Source organism: Neophocaena asiaeorientalis, unplaced genomic scaffold (assembly GCF_003031525.2).
Source record: "Neophocaena asiaeorientalis asiaeorientalis breed wild unplaced genomic scaffold, Neophocaena_asiaeorientalis_V1.1 scaffold150, whole genome shotgun sequence".
NCBI classification, from domain to species: Eukaryota; Metazoa; Chordata; class Mammalia; order Artiodactyla; family Phocoenidae; genus Neophocaena; species Neophocaena asiaeorientalis.
In genome coordinates, this window is record NW_020176571.1 from 4,293,159 (window position 1) to 4,306,505 (window position 13,347).

General features: G+C 38.9%; 1 protein-coding gene across 3 annotated transcripts in view; it reads right to left on the reverse strand.

Moving 5' to 3' along the window:
* Positions 1–13,247, reverse strand: part of FERRY3 (FERRY endosomal RAB5 effector complex subunit 3) — a 37,813-nt gene extending 24,566 nt beyond the window's left edge. For 2 of the 3 annotated variants that reach the window (XM_024733490.1, XM_024733491.1), the window contains exons 1-6: positions 13,164–13,247; positions 11,358–11,560; positions 9,244–9,389; positions 6,948–7,129; positions 3,327–3,426; positions 3,115–3,236 (exon numbers count right to left, since the gene is read on the reverse strand). In XM_024733490.1, coding sequence (XP_024589258.1) covers positions 3,115–3,236; positions 3,327–3,426; positions 6,948–7,129; positions 9,244–9,389; positions 11,358–11,535 — 728 coding nt within the window. In that variant the 5' untranslated portion in view covers positions 11,536–11,560; positions 13,164–13,247. Of the gene's footprint in view, positions 1–3,114; positions 3,237–3,326; positions 3,427–6,947; positions 7,130–9,243; positions 9,390–11,357; positions 11,561–13,163 lie in introns of those variants that run through there. The other variant, XM_024733492.1, reaches the window with a different exon arrangement.
* Positions 13,248–13,347: the final 100 nt, after the last annotated feature.

Consider the following 13,347-nt stretch of genomic DNA (forward strand, 5'->3'; position numbering starts at 1 on the left):
GAGCCACCATTACCCTGATGTCAAAACCACATGAAGATACTATAAGAAAAACAACGTTACAGACCAACATATATATATATTGTGGATGTATTTATTTACTATTTCAGAGTGGATATATTTAAATTTACATATAATATATATGAAATAATACATCATAAGTTACGTGTATAAGTTGGAACTATAAAATTTCTAGGAGAAAATCTTTGTGATCTTGAATTAGGCAATGATAACTGAGATAAGAAACAAACCATTTAAAAATTGATAAATTGCACTTAATTAAAATGAAAAACTTTGCTCTTCAAAAGAAACAATTAAGAAAATGAAACAACAAGCCACAGGGTGAGAGAAAATATTTGTAAAACACATATCTGATGATAGACCTGTATCCAGAATATATAGAGAACTTTCACAGCTCAATAATAATAATGGAAAAAAAAAAAGAAGAGGTATGGATAGAAGATCAGCACGTGAAAAAATGTTCAATGTTAGTAGCCGTCCGGGAAATGCAAAGTAAAACCACAATGAGACACCACTACAAAACCTACTAGAATTGCTAGATATCAACACCAGGTGCTGACGAGGGTGAGGAGCCCCTGGGACCCTCCCACAGTGGTGCTGGGAGTGCAAGATGGTACAGCCACTTTGGAGAACCAGCATCTTATAAAATTAAGCCATGGATTTTACTTCCCATGTTTTCCAGCAATCCCACTCCTAGGTATTTACATAAGAAAATTATAAACATATGTCTATAGAAAGACCAGTATGTGAATGTTTATAGCCGCTTTATTTATAATTGCCGAAATACTTTGAATGTCCACCACTGAGTGAATGGATAAACAAAGAATAACAGAGCAATAAAAAGGGAAGAACCACTCATAAATGCAACAACATGAATGAGTCTCAAAAGCGTTATGTCAAGTGAAGGAAGCAAGACACAAACTGCTACATACAGTTTGATTCCATTTATATGACATTCTGTAAAAATCAAAATTACAGGGACAGAAATCAGAGCAGGTTGCCACAAGCTGGGCAGGGGGAAGGGGGGTTAATATAAAGGTATAAAAAGGAAATGCTATGTCTTGATTGCAGTGATGGTTTCATGACTAATTAAGTTTGTCAAAACTCATCAAAATGTAAACCTAAAACAAGTGACTTTTACTTTATGTAATTTATCCTTCAATAGACCTGACTTTAAACAAAAGGGCAAAAACGGACATATATACACTACCAAATGTAAAACAGATAGCCAGTGGGAAGCAGCTGCATAGCACAGGGAGATCAGCTCGGTGCTCTGTGATCACCTAGAGGGGTGGGGTAGGGAGGGTGGGAGGGAGACACAAGAGGGAGGAGATATGGGGATATATGTATATGTACAGCTGATTCACTTTGTTATACAGCAGCAACTAACACACCATTGTAAAGCAATTATACTCCAATAAAGATGTTAAAAAAATAAGTAAACAAATAAAATTTTTAAATGGATCAATCTCATACAGGAGTTCTATACGTAGTTATGTTGAAAACAGGTTTCTGCTCCCCAAGGAAATCTCTATCAAAAAGGAAAGCAAGCTAATCCAATCACAGTGAAGATACTCTTTCCCAGGAATATTTGGTTTTTAAAGCAGCAGCAGCTAGAGGCCAGTATTTACACAAAGGAATTGATCCTATAGAATGAATTTCTGAAACTAGAGTAGCAAAGCAGGAGATAATTTTTGTAGCAAGGGGCTTTCTTAGCGTCCATAGGTTGATGACTTCCTACTTTTCTGACCACAGTATAGAGTACGTATTTCACATTGTGGCTCAATGCACACATGAGTAACGTGCTGACATTTTTTTCCCTAGTCTATTCTACTCAGTTCTGTTCCATTCAATTCCATTCCATTTTATTGTCATTTTTAAAAGTCCAATTGGAAAGTAAAGTATCCAGCATGGTCCCTGGCAGACTGCAACCAGCAATTTGAGAAACACCATTGGACCTTATAGTACACAGAACAGTGTTCCCAGCCTGTCTGTCGCCTCACCTGTCCCTTTGTATTGTGTTCAGCACTATTTTCACTTGAAATGAGGGGTATATATATATGTTAGTGTCCAGGAGGTTATCCCATTTCTAATTATAAAAAATTGTTTAAATATTTCTAAGGTGTTGGCCCGGCGAAAACTACAACACAAATGACAGATTATAATAAGAGATGATACAGACTGTGTCAGGTAAATAGTTTAATGATAATCCATCCATCTGCCTGGTTTACACCCATCCCATCAATATTTATTTATATGCCTGTGTCAAGACCTAGACACTTGACAAAGATCCGGGTATACAACAGCAGAAGAACAGACATGGTTTTTGTCTTCAAGGCAAGACAGGTGGGGGAGAATGACATTAGACAAATAAGGGGCAATATCTCAATGTTTATAGCATACACTAGAAGATGCTGGAAACAGGATTATTATGCTGTACTAAATATATTCCCAACCGGATATACTTTAGGATTTGAAAGAAGAAATTCTCAAAGGTGAGTACACAGCCAGGAAAGAACAGGCACTGTCGAGCTCTAGGGCAACCCATGAAACACAATGTATTTAGGCCATAAGGCACCACACAAATTGTGACTTATGGCAAGTCCTCTAGACTGTTTTGGTACCTTGTACATGCTTCTGTTACTGCACACATCATTCTGTACAGTACTGTTTTATTCACAGGTCAGTGTCTCTAGAATATAAGCTAACATGGGCAGTTGTCTTTTTTTTTGCTCTTCTGCTTAAAGAGTGCTTGGCATTTAAGGTGCAGTCGACCAGTGTGCATTGCACTGAAAGGAAACCAACTTAAGGAAACAAGAGACAGTGATGGCGGTATTTAGGTATACACACCCACAAGATTTACGGCTAAGTTCTAGCAGGGAAATCACTACTGTAAAACAGCCAGTTACCCGCCCCACCCCGCAAATCATCCACATCAAGTCTATAAAATGAAAGGTGTTACAGGAAGTATAAATTATCTTGAATTTTCACCGGCAACTTAAAAATATCTACAACTAAAAAGGTCCAGTTTTACAATAAATACAAACTATTACTGACAATGACCTTCATCTAATAAAAACAACACCCGATTAATACCTGAGAGAGCTGTTTTTGGGGTTTTTTAGGTCTTGATGAAGTTTCATCACCCATTCCTGATACTCTTGCTTTTGAATGGCAGTCGACTGTTTTAATTCATTGGACCATTTATTTTCCAAGTCCTAAAAAGAGACAGTACACTGACTAACTACTTCTTTTACAAAAATAAATAAGTGGAAAATGCAATCCAAACGTCATTATACCTCACTCACCTGCTGGGATTCGAAATGCTGAGCAGCCAGTGAATTTACATCTTGATCTGTCAGTGATTTTCCCAGTTCCTGCATCACTTTTTCCATTTCAATGCCTTGTCTGAACCATAAATAAAGCAGATCAGATGTATTCATCAAATTTTTAATACAACCACTCTGGATTTATTGAACAACCTCTACAAAGTCAAAAGAAAATTTTTGTTTTCTAGGACTATGTCCAGTTAGGGCAACTATATTACCTGGAAGGCACTTTGAAGCCTTGCCAATGGAGCTGTGGAAATAATGATGATAATGTCATATAATATCAACAACGTCATTTGTGCAGCTAAATTGGAATCTAAGTTTAGTGCACAAATGAAAGCATTCAAAATCTAGGTGATCTTTCAACTTCCATGGCTAATATTTAAGAGGCTGCAGATTTACACTAAGAAGATACTCTGCAATTCCAGCTTAAATACATCTTCTTTGGGCTTCCCCGGTGGCGCAGCGGTTGGGAGTCCGCCTGCCGATGCAGGGGACGCGGGTTCGTGCCCCGGTCCGGGAAGATCCCACATGCCGCGCAGCGGCTGGGCCCGTGAGCCATGGCCGCTGAGCCTGCGCGTCCGGAGCCTGTGCTCCGCAATGGGAGAGGCCACAGCAGTGAGAGGCCCGCTTACCGAAAAAAAAAAAAAAAATACATCTTCTTTTTATTTGAACATGAGTTAAAGTGACTTCAAAAGGTACTTTATATTATAACCAGAAGCTGCCAGTTAGGTTCTAAGAATCAAGCTGGTATTAAGTCACAGGGTTCCCTTTTTAGAGGAATATGAAATACATTCTGAAGATACATTTTAGTCTTCTTCATTTATCCAAATAAACATGCAGAAATTAAGAATGGTTTTCTCTACGGGAAAAACTAATCAGTGGTGTTAGAAGTTCAGATAATGGTTATTTACGGGGGAAATGGGTGGTGACTGCCGGATGGGCAGGAGGGAGCCTTCTGTAGGGCTGGAAATCATTTCTTGATCTGGGAGATGAGCACATGGGTGCACTTACTTTGTGAAAATGTACGGAGCTGTACACCTATTGTTTATTGCCTTTTCTGTATGTGTATTATATTTTAGTAAGCTCATTAAAATTATCTTCTAATAAAAATGTATTTAAAAAATTTGTTCTGAAACATATTTCAAACAAACTTGTAAACAACGAAACACAGACATGAACTAAAAGGATTTTACTATCATTCTAGTCAATTTAAGTAAATTGCTCTTAAAAGAGAACTTATACTTATTTATAACAACTGATTAAGATACTTACATGTATATGATAAATGAAACTCATTCATATGTAATACTTCTATACATTTCTATGTATACCTTCTAGTATTAAATATTCAATATCACTTAATTCCTACTTAACTATAAGTGGGCAGGTGACCCCATTAATTTTTTAATAACTACTAGAGGTCAGGTGAAGGATGTGCTTGCAAGTAAGATTGTTATTTAAAACAGAAATAACTACTAAGCATTAATAAATATAAACTTCGATACAAACATATTAATATTTTATATTACACATATTCCCTCTAGTGGATAAAGAGTATCATTGCCACTTTTAAGTTTCAAAGAAATATCTTGAATCTGATTTGCTAAAAGAAGCAAATTTCCAGTGAGGAAAAAGAAGACCAATAAATAAAAATTCAACAAATAAAATTTCACGAACATTTATTTCACCCTAAATGTTTTAGAAGTGCAAATAGTTAATGATACAATATATTTTTTCTATGATTAAGATCAAAGAAAATTTTATTATTTTTCAGATGAAATACTATCTATTGGCTCAGTATGTCTGGTGGGGTGATTCTGACAACTTGTATATTATCTCGAACAAACTTAGGGAAGAAGATCATTATAACTATTGATGCTGTACTGAGAAAAGTTATTTTAAAAATGTAAAATGGAATTAAAATGAAAGGAGAAATGAGAAAAGGTGTCACTTCTGCTCATGAATTAGATAAATGAATTAAGCACCAAAATTGTGGGTGAACTTCCATCAATGAACTCCAACTCACCTTTAGTTATACTGTTCACCTTTGCAAAAAATATTACCTACCTTAAAGGGAACATAGCTTATTTTTATTTTTTAAGCTACCAGTTTGGACTTGTGAAAAAGAAACTATAAAACTGTTCTTAAAATAAATGTATTCAAATAACGTTTATACGTTTAGGTGGGAAAAAGCAAAGCCCCATCAAGAAGTCTGGCCAAAGGACATTTCAAAAAATAACATAAACCAAAACAAACCCCTGATGAAAAACCGTTCCACGACAGAAAATGTATATGAAGTACCAGTAAATGCAGATAATTAGTATGTTAATTCAGATTCCCCAAAACTGAAGAGTTTTGTGGAATGAGAATCTTCTTCCAATTTAGAAAAAAAACAATTGTAGAATATTGATGGCCAGAGATGAGATTTTCTGGGAGGTGGAGTGAGCAGGCAGCAAAGTCGACCACAGTTTAGAGCAGCTCACCAGCTGAATGAAAGCAGGAGTGATGGCTACTGACATGAACTACAGAGAGCCAGGCTGGGCATTTTCTAATACACCTAGATGGGCAGAATGAGTGCAGTCCCAGAAGACCTGAGATCCAAGGACAGATTCAGAATGAGATGAAGATTATATTATTTGAAGCCCTGGTAGGAAAAATCAAACAAATGTAGTTCAACAGAAGGTAATTCGTTATTGTTAGGTAATTATACTCTTACATATTTAAAAAAATCTAATCTCTATTTCATTCTTAAAATATGTTCACGATATTATTGTCTACATAATAAAGAACTAGAAGAAAATCAAATTTTTGGCTCAGTAAAATGGGGATGATAACAGTAGGATTGTGCTAAGAGATCAAGTGAGACAGGGCATCGGTTATGGACTGCATGTTTGTATCTCCCCAGAATTCATATGTTGAAACCCTAACCCTCAATGCGATGGTATCCGGAGGTGGGGCCTTTGGGAGGTAAGTAGGTTTAGGTGAGCTCAAGAGTTTGGAGCCGTCCTGATGGAATTAGTGCCTAGAAGAAGAGGTGATACAGCTGTCTGTCTACGAGCAACACACCAGGAGCCCGCACTGAGGAAACGCCATGTGAGCGACATTAAGAAGGCACGGTCTGCAAGCCAGGCAGCGGGTCCTCAGCAGACACGGAGTCTGCTGGCACCTTGATCTCGGACTACCCAGCCTCCAGACGGTGAGAAATCAATTTCTGTTGTTTAAGCCACCCAGTCTGTGGTATTTTTTTTTCCCAACAGCAGCCTGAACTAAGACAGCATCCAAAGCACTTTGCACAGTGCCTGGAACAAAGCAGACCTTCAAAAGAGGTGAGCTATTCCTCTTATTAGAACTAAGAATAGATAAGACCACCGTAATTGTTTAGGTAAATCACTGGAGAAGTTCTATAAACCTATGAGGACCTCATCTTCCCAGATGAAATGACAGATTTAAACGCATAAGAAAATTAATTTCTAAGGTTAAAGATTCTTTTTATTCTATTCTTCCATTTTATAACAAAATGAGAACAAGCTGTTCTGCAGCCCATCAACATTTGATGACGTAACATTTAATTATGATAATGCAAGAACTCTGAAATACCTCTCTCGTAATTTTTTCAGCTCCACATCTCTTTCGCCAATCAGTTCTGAGATACTAACAAAGTAATTGTGTTCCAAATTTAGGAGAGTTTCAGAGGCAGGAGAATGGATTAGGTCATGGTACACGTCTGCGAAATCTTCATCCCAGCTGGGCTCCTCGGGTCTTGCATGCTCTAATGTGGTCTACGAGATGAGACACGAACAGTCTTAAATCCTGATGTAGTATTTTTATTTAACACACTACTAGAGAAGTGCATATATTATGATTCCATTTCTGTACATCAAAGGACAGAAAGACCCTCCATCTATATATGTGTATATAGGTTACATAGGATTATCTGAATATACAAAAAAATACAGAAAGATGTCAACTAAGTTGTTAATGTGGGTTACCTGGAGGCAGGGGTAAGGGGAAGGCGTTAATGTGGAGGAAGAAATAGGAAGTGCCCACAATAAAAATTTTAAAAAAAGTGGTGAGTAGGCTGAGATCCCATTTCTGTGAAACCCAAACACGCTCAAAGGGGCTGTTTTGGCAGAGTGGGACTTCTGAAGACCTTTACTTTGTATTCTAAGGTGCTGCATAACAGAATAACTTGCATATATTAATTATATAATCAGAAGAGGCTTTCCATTATTAATATATTGCTACGAAAGGTTTTGTAGGCTATATATTTAGAGAATGAGGTTACCTATGCAATAACACTGACCTTGAAAACCCAATTCATGCACAGGATTTTATATCAAGATGTGCATTTGCAATTTTCTTACTCTGAACTTTGCAAGTATTGTTTTCTTTATAAAATGTAAGCATGTTTTAAAGTGTATGAAAACAGTAGCTATCAAAATGATAAAGGGGCTGAGTAAACACCAATAAACAAGAAAAAGAGAAACATGCAGAGAGGCAGAATGGAGATACCCCAAGCACACACACAAATCCATCCAGGGGACAGACGCCTGTCCCCAGACGTGCGCCGTGCCAGCACATCTGACACACACAGTGCTCTCCAGGGGAGGAAACTGGCATGCTGGCAAGTCCCCTGTCAAAGGTCATACAATTTAAAGGCAAAAGTGGAAATATTTTTTCTATTATTGATCTTTGCAGACAGACATCTATAAAAAAGAATCATCTAAATTCTTCCCTTTTCAAAGTGAAAATGTCAAAAACTGGAATCTGTGACAGGACTAAGTAATAATTTACCTTAAATAAAACAAATGGATAAATGACAGAAACAGGTATTTTGAACTGGGTCAATAGGGTAAACTTCTCCCCTTGTTTCCTTTCACTTATACTTCATCGGCTGCCAGATCAGGAGAGAAGAGTTTCAGAAGACCAGCTGAATCTAGAAGGCGGATTTCATCTACCCCACGCCTCTGAAAACCTGAACCCGCATTCTCGTAACTGCTCTACATCTCTAGACCCCGGCACTGCTCTAGAAATGATAACCAGCCCATGTGACTTAAGCCTTGTTCCAAATTCACATCAGGCTCGGGCTGAAGGTTTGCAGGAAGGAGCCAGGGCCAAATCACGGGGATCTGCTGGGCCCTACGTAACACCAGACATTTGGAAACCCCATGAACCAGGTCTGCTCACTACATAATTTTCAGCATCAATTTAAAACCCAGCCTAGAGGGAGCCTTGTGAATAGGCAGAAGCTACGTACACGAGAAGCACTGAACGGAGTTCTTGTTTGACCTAATTCGCGCCATATTCCCTCAGGAGAGGTGACCCTAAAAAGGGGACTGTGACAGCCGAGAGGAATGGGCACTGAGTAAGGGCCTGTGGAGAAACTACTCCACATCCAGGCCCATCTGGACTTCTCTGTCTCCTCCATCACTATACTTTAAAAACAAACAAACAAAATCACAGGAAAAGAGATCAGATTTGCAGTTAACTGAGGCTGGGGATGGGGGAAGGGGAAACTGGATGACTGCAATCAAAAGATGCAAACTTCCAGTTATAATAAGTACGAGGCATGTAATGTACAACGTAATAAATATAATTAACACTGCCTTAGGGTATATACGAAAGTTGTTGAGAGTAAATCCTAAGCGTTCTCCGCACAAAAAAAGCATTTCATTTTCTATTTCTTTAATTTTGTATCTATGTGAGAGGATGGATGTTCCCTAAATTTGTGATAATCACTTCGTGATGTGTGTAAATCAAAGCACTATGCTGTATGCCTCAAGCTTACACGATGTTGCACGTCAGCTACATCTCAATAAAGCTGTAAGGAAAGAAATCTTCATCAAAGTTCAGAATATCCTCAAAATTTACAATGTGATCTATTTTTTTTTACCTCCGCATAAGCTTTGGCCCATGTACTTGCCAGCTGATGTAAATCTACTTCACCTGACTTCACAGCTTCCAGGGCTGCTTCAGCATCTCTGTCATAATCTTTGAGGGATTCTTCTTCGATAAACTGGCTCAGAGCTTCTTTTAAGTCTGTAACAGGGACAACAAATACCATTGTCAGTACACATAAAGAGGGAACATTTTACCTGGCTAAGCATTCCAATGTCAAACTTTATTTTATCATGCTTAACAGAATGTCTAACTAAAATAGTGTCTTAACAGAATGAGACAATGAGAATACCCTCAACCCTTAAGAGAATGTCAAACTAAAATAAAATCAGCTTAGGGGATCATTTAACTAACCTCACAATTATTCTTCTTTACAATCACAGGTTACTGAATGGTCAAAATTCTTAACTCTGATATACAACCCTGATACTAATTTAAAATGTTGGGACTTCCCTGGCCGTCCAGTGGTTAAGCCTTCCAATGCAGGGGGTGTGGGTTAATCCCTGGTTGGGGAGCTAAGATCCCACATTACTCACGGCCAAAAAACCAAAACATAAAACAGAAGCAATAATGTAACAAATTCAATAAGACTTTAAAAATGGTCCACATCAAAAACAAATCTTAAAAAAAATTTTAAATGTTAATTTCTTAAGCCTGATTCTTTATCTGAAAGTGAGTAGGGAAAAGCACATAAAGACCTCCTACAGATTTAGAGCGGCTAAAGGTTTCTGTATTTAAATGAGTTTCCTATTTAACTTTCAAGGGTATATATTGTTACAGTCTTTGAATCTGAGAGAGAAATTGAGTGATTAGCATATTAAAACTGATTTATTTCAGATGACCTACAATTCCAACTATACAGAGACTGCTTTGAGGATATAAGAAGACCATGGCTTTCATCTTGGGCCCTTGCTCCCTCACTCTCTTAGGTTGCTGGCCCTGGTGGAGGCCAGCTGCAGGTCCTGAGGTGACCCTATGAAGAGGCCCACATGACAAGGCCTGACGACAACCTCACAAGGGATCTTGGAAACAATCCTGTCAGTAGAGCCTTCAGATGAGACTGTAGCCCTGACTGATGGTATGGCTGCAACCCCATGAGAAACCCTGAGTCAGAGGCACCCGGCTAGGTTGCACCTGCATCCCTGAACGACAGTAACGGTAAGGACGAGATAATACATATTTGTTGCTTTATGCCGCTTTAAAGAAAAAAAAAAGACTGACTGAAGAGCACTGGCATAGAAACCAGGACACCTGGGTTCTGGTCTTGGCTCTGTCATTATATAACTTTGGACCAGAGGTTCTCGGGCGTTAAGATGCATCAGAGTTCCCTGAAGAGCTTACTGGAACAGACTGCTGCATGTACTCCCAGAGTTCCTGATTCAAAGGGAATTGGGTGGAGCCTGCCCAATAATCCACATTTCTAACAAGTTCTCAAGTGATACTGTAGCTGCTGATCAGAGAACAATTTTTGAGAATCATTGCGTTGGGCAAATAATTTAACCTTTCTAGGTACCAGTTTCCTTATCTGTACAGTGAGATTGTGCTAGAAAGTTTCTATGTTCCCTTGTAGCTTCGACCTTCTATGATCCAACATATTCTCAATTAAAACATTTTCCCTCATCTGTAGACAGAACACAGACCTTTTAACGTGGTTTAATACACACTTTATTAATGACTTTATGGAATTAATTTAGGTGAGCAAAGATTGTTGAAAGACAGGTACCCCTTCTCTCCCATGACATCTCAGGAATTGAGGACCGAATCATTAAAAGGGCAACGCATCTAGCACATAGCTAGTGACAGCTGACACACCTTATGAATCCATCCAACTACATTAAGAGGTTAAGAGTTCTAATCCAGACTCTGTAACTTTTCATATTTAATTTAAATTTAATTTTTATACTAAAATGCCTAATAAACAATTACAAGGGATACAGAAAAAAACACTCCATAAAACAAAGGTCTGGGGAACCTTTTTATTCTTGAAAGCTTCACATTTTGTGGTTGTTTCCGATGCTTCTTAGGTTTATGTTTTCTAATATAAGACTTCTAATGACAGAGACTATAGGAAAATAACGAAGTGATATTTTCAAAGAAATCAATCCTCACCTTTTTCTATAAAGCATGGTAAATCATGCAGCAGCATCAGACGGCCATGTAAATGACTGGCATTCTCTTGAACAGGAAATTTGAGAGGCACCCTCAGTTCTAAGCACTGACTTCCCACTTTGAATTCATACACAAATTCCCTCTCTCTGTTGCAGAACCTTTCTCTGTTTTTCTTCATCTTCTTTGGCAGGATTTCTATAGCACTAACAACAACAAAAAAACTCAGCGGGTTATAAGTCCATTTAAAAAAACCACGATGTTTCATTATTGCTGTTCCACTTCTAAGATGTTCCCCCACTCAGGTTTTATTTGTGTGACTCTGAGCTGATTATTCTATTTCCCTACGTTTATCCCTGCATTTTCATCTTCATGATGAAAACAAAATGCTTCTTTGTTTAAGGAAAAGGTTCTTCTAAACTTCATTTAAGAAAAAAATTATGCCCACAAAATACTTAGCATTCCTAGGCAGAGTTCTCAGGAACAGGTAAGGATCATGGAGAGAAGAACAGAGAGGATTCTTAGGAACAGACGCATGGTGGGTGGATACAGTTCATGAAACAGCTGGTGAATACAAAGTCAAAGAAACAGATCAGGGACCAACAATTCATCTTGAAGAGCTTAGAGGTGGTGGGTATGAGATCTGATTGGGGGTGGAGAGAAGGGAGATGGTGCTGGAAAGATTTCCATGAAGGAAAAAGATACACAGAAAGTGGAAAGTACAGGACAGCCCACAAGGCAAAGTGGACACTATTCATAAAGAAGAAAATCTAGTCAAAAAGAATACAACTGAAGATTTACTTATTAGCCTCCTAACTGGACTCCTGTCCCCAGGCATTTCCCCGTCAAATCAGTTCTCACACTATTCTCTACACTGAAGTCACAGCAATCGTTTTCAAATGCATATCTGACCATGTTGCTCGTCTGCTTAAAATCTTTCTATGACATTCCTTGTAGGACTCAGGATACAATGCAAACTCGTTAACGGAGCTTACCACGCCCCTGCTTATACCTCCAAACTCTTATTTCAGCACCTGCACCCCGTCGTCTCCAACACACAAATCCAAAAACTTTATTTTCCAGCCATACTAAACTTCTTTCAATACCAAACCTCTCTTTCCACTCCCAACCTTTCTGAATGTTTTTCCTTTGCCTAGCACACGCTCACTGCCCTTCTTTCCTTGGCCACATCTCAGCTGAGCTAGGCCCCAGGAAACCTTTTAACTTGTAGGACTGTCATTAGGCTTAATCATATAATAAATACGGAAGCATCCGACAAACTTAAGATGACCGATAAATGGAAGCTGGTAAAAATAATAAACAATAACAGGAAGCTCTATAAGAACATATCAATTAAAAAAATCAAAGGCTGCTAAATGAGCACACACGATGCAGGCAAAGACAGTAAAAAAACATTGTGCAGGGAACTGAAAATTACGGAAATAGGGGCTCATGGTCTCATCTTGTTTCGAGTCATAATTTTCGGCAAACAAAAACCATTAGCTCTGGTTTCAGTTGGTTCAACCTTTAGCCTTATTGTGTTTTAACAAATTGATACTTTAGCTCTCTCCCCGAGCTGTTATTAACAGCAGGGCTGAAATCAAGCAAGGTTTCCGTACAATTATGGGATGCGAGGAGGAGAGATGAACCGAACTCATGCAGCCAGTCGAGTGGAGGTTCTGAGGCTTAAATGAGTCAGGGAAGGGAGGGCAGACAAAGGGCCGAGAAGCCACGGCCGAGTGAGGGGAACAGCCCCCGGTTAGAGGGTTTCGGTCTGAGGGGGCTTCCTCGCTCGGGTCGCGGGCTCACCTCCCCTTGTTCCGAGTCTCCTGCCGTCCGCACTCCCGGCGCTGTCAACCAGCCGCGGTGCAGGAACCGTCAGCTGACTGCCGCCTTGTTTTTACAGCCTGAAGATCAGCTCCGGCAGATTCGTCCGCATCTTTTCCTCTTTCCCGGCACCCCGTGTAAAATTCCTCGGTCTAAGTGTCCCCTT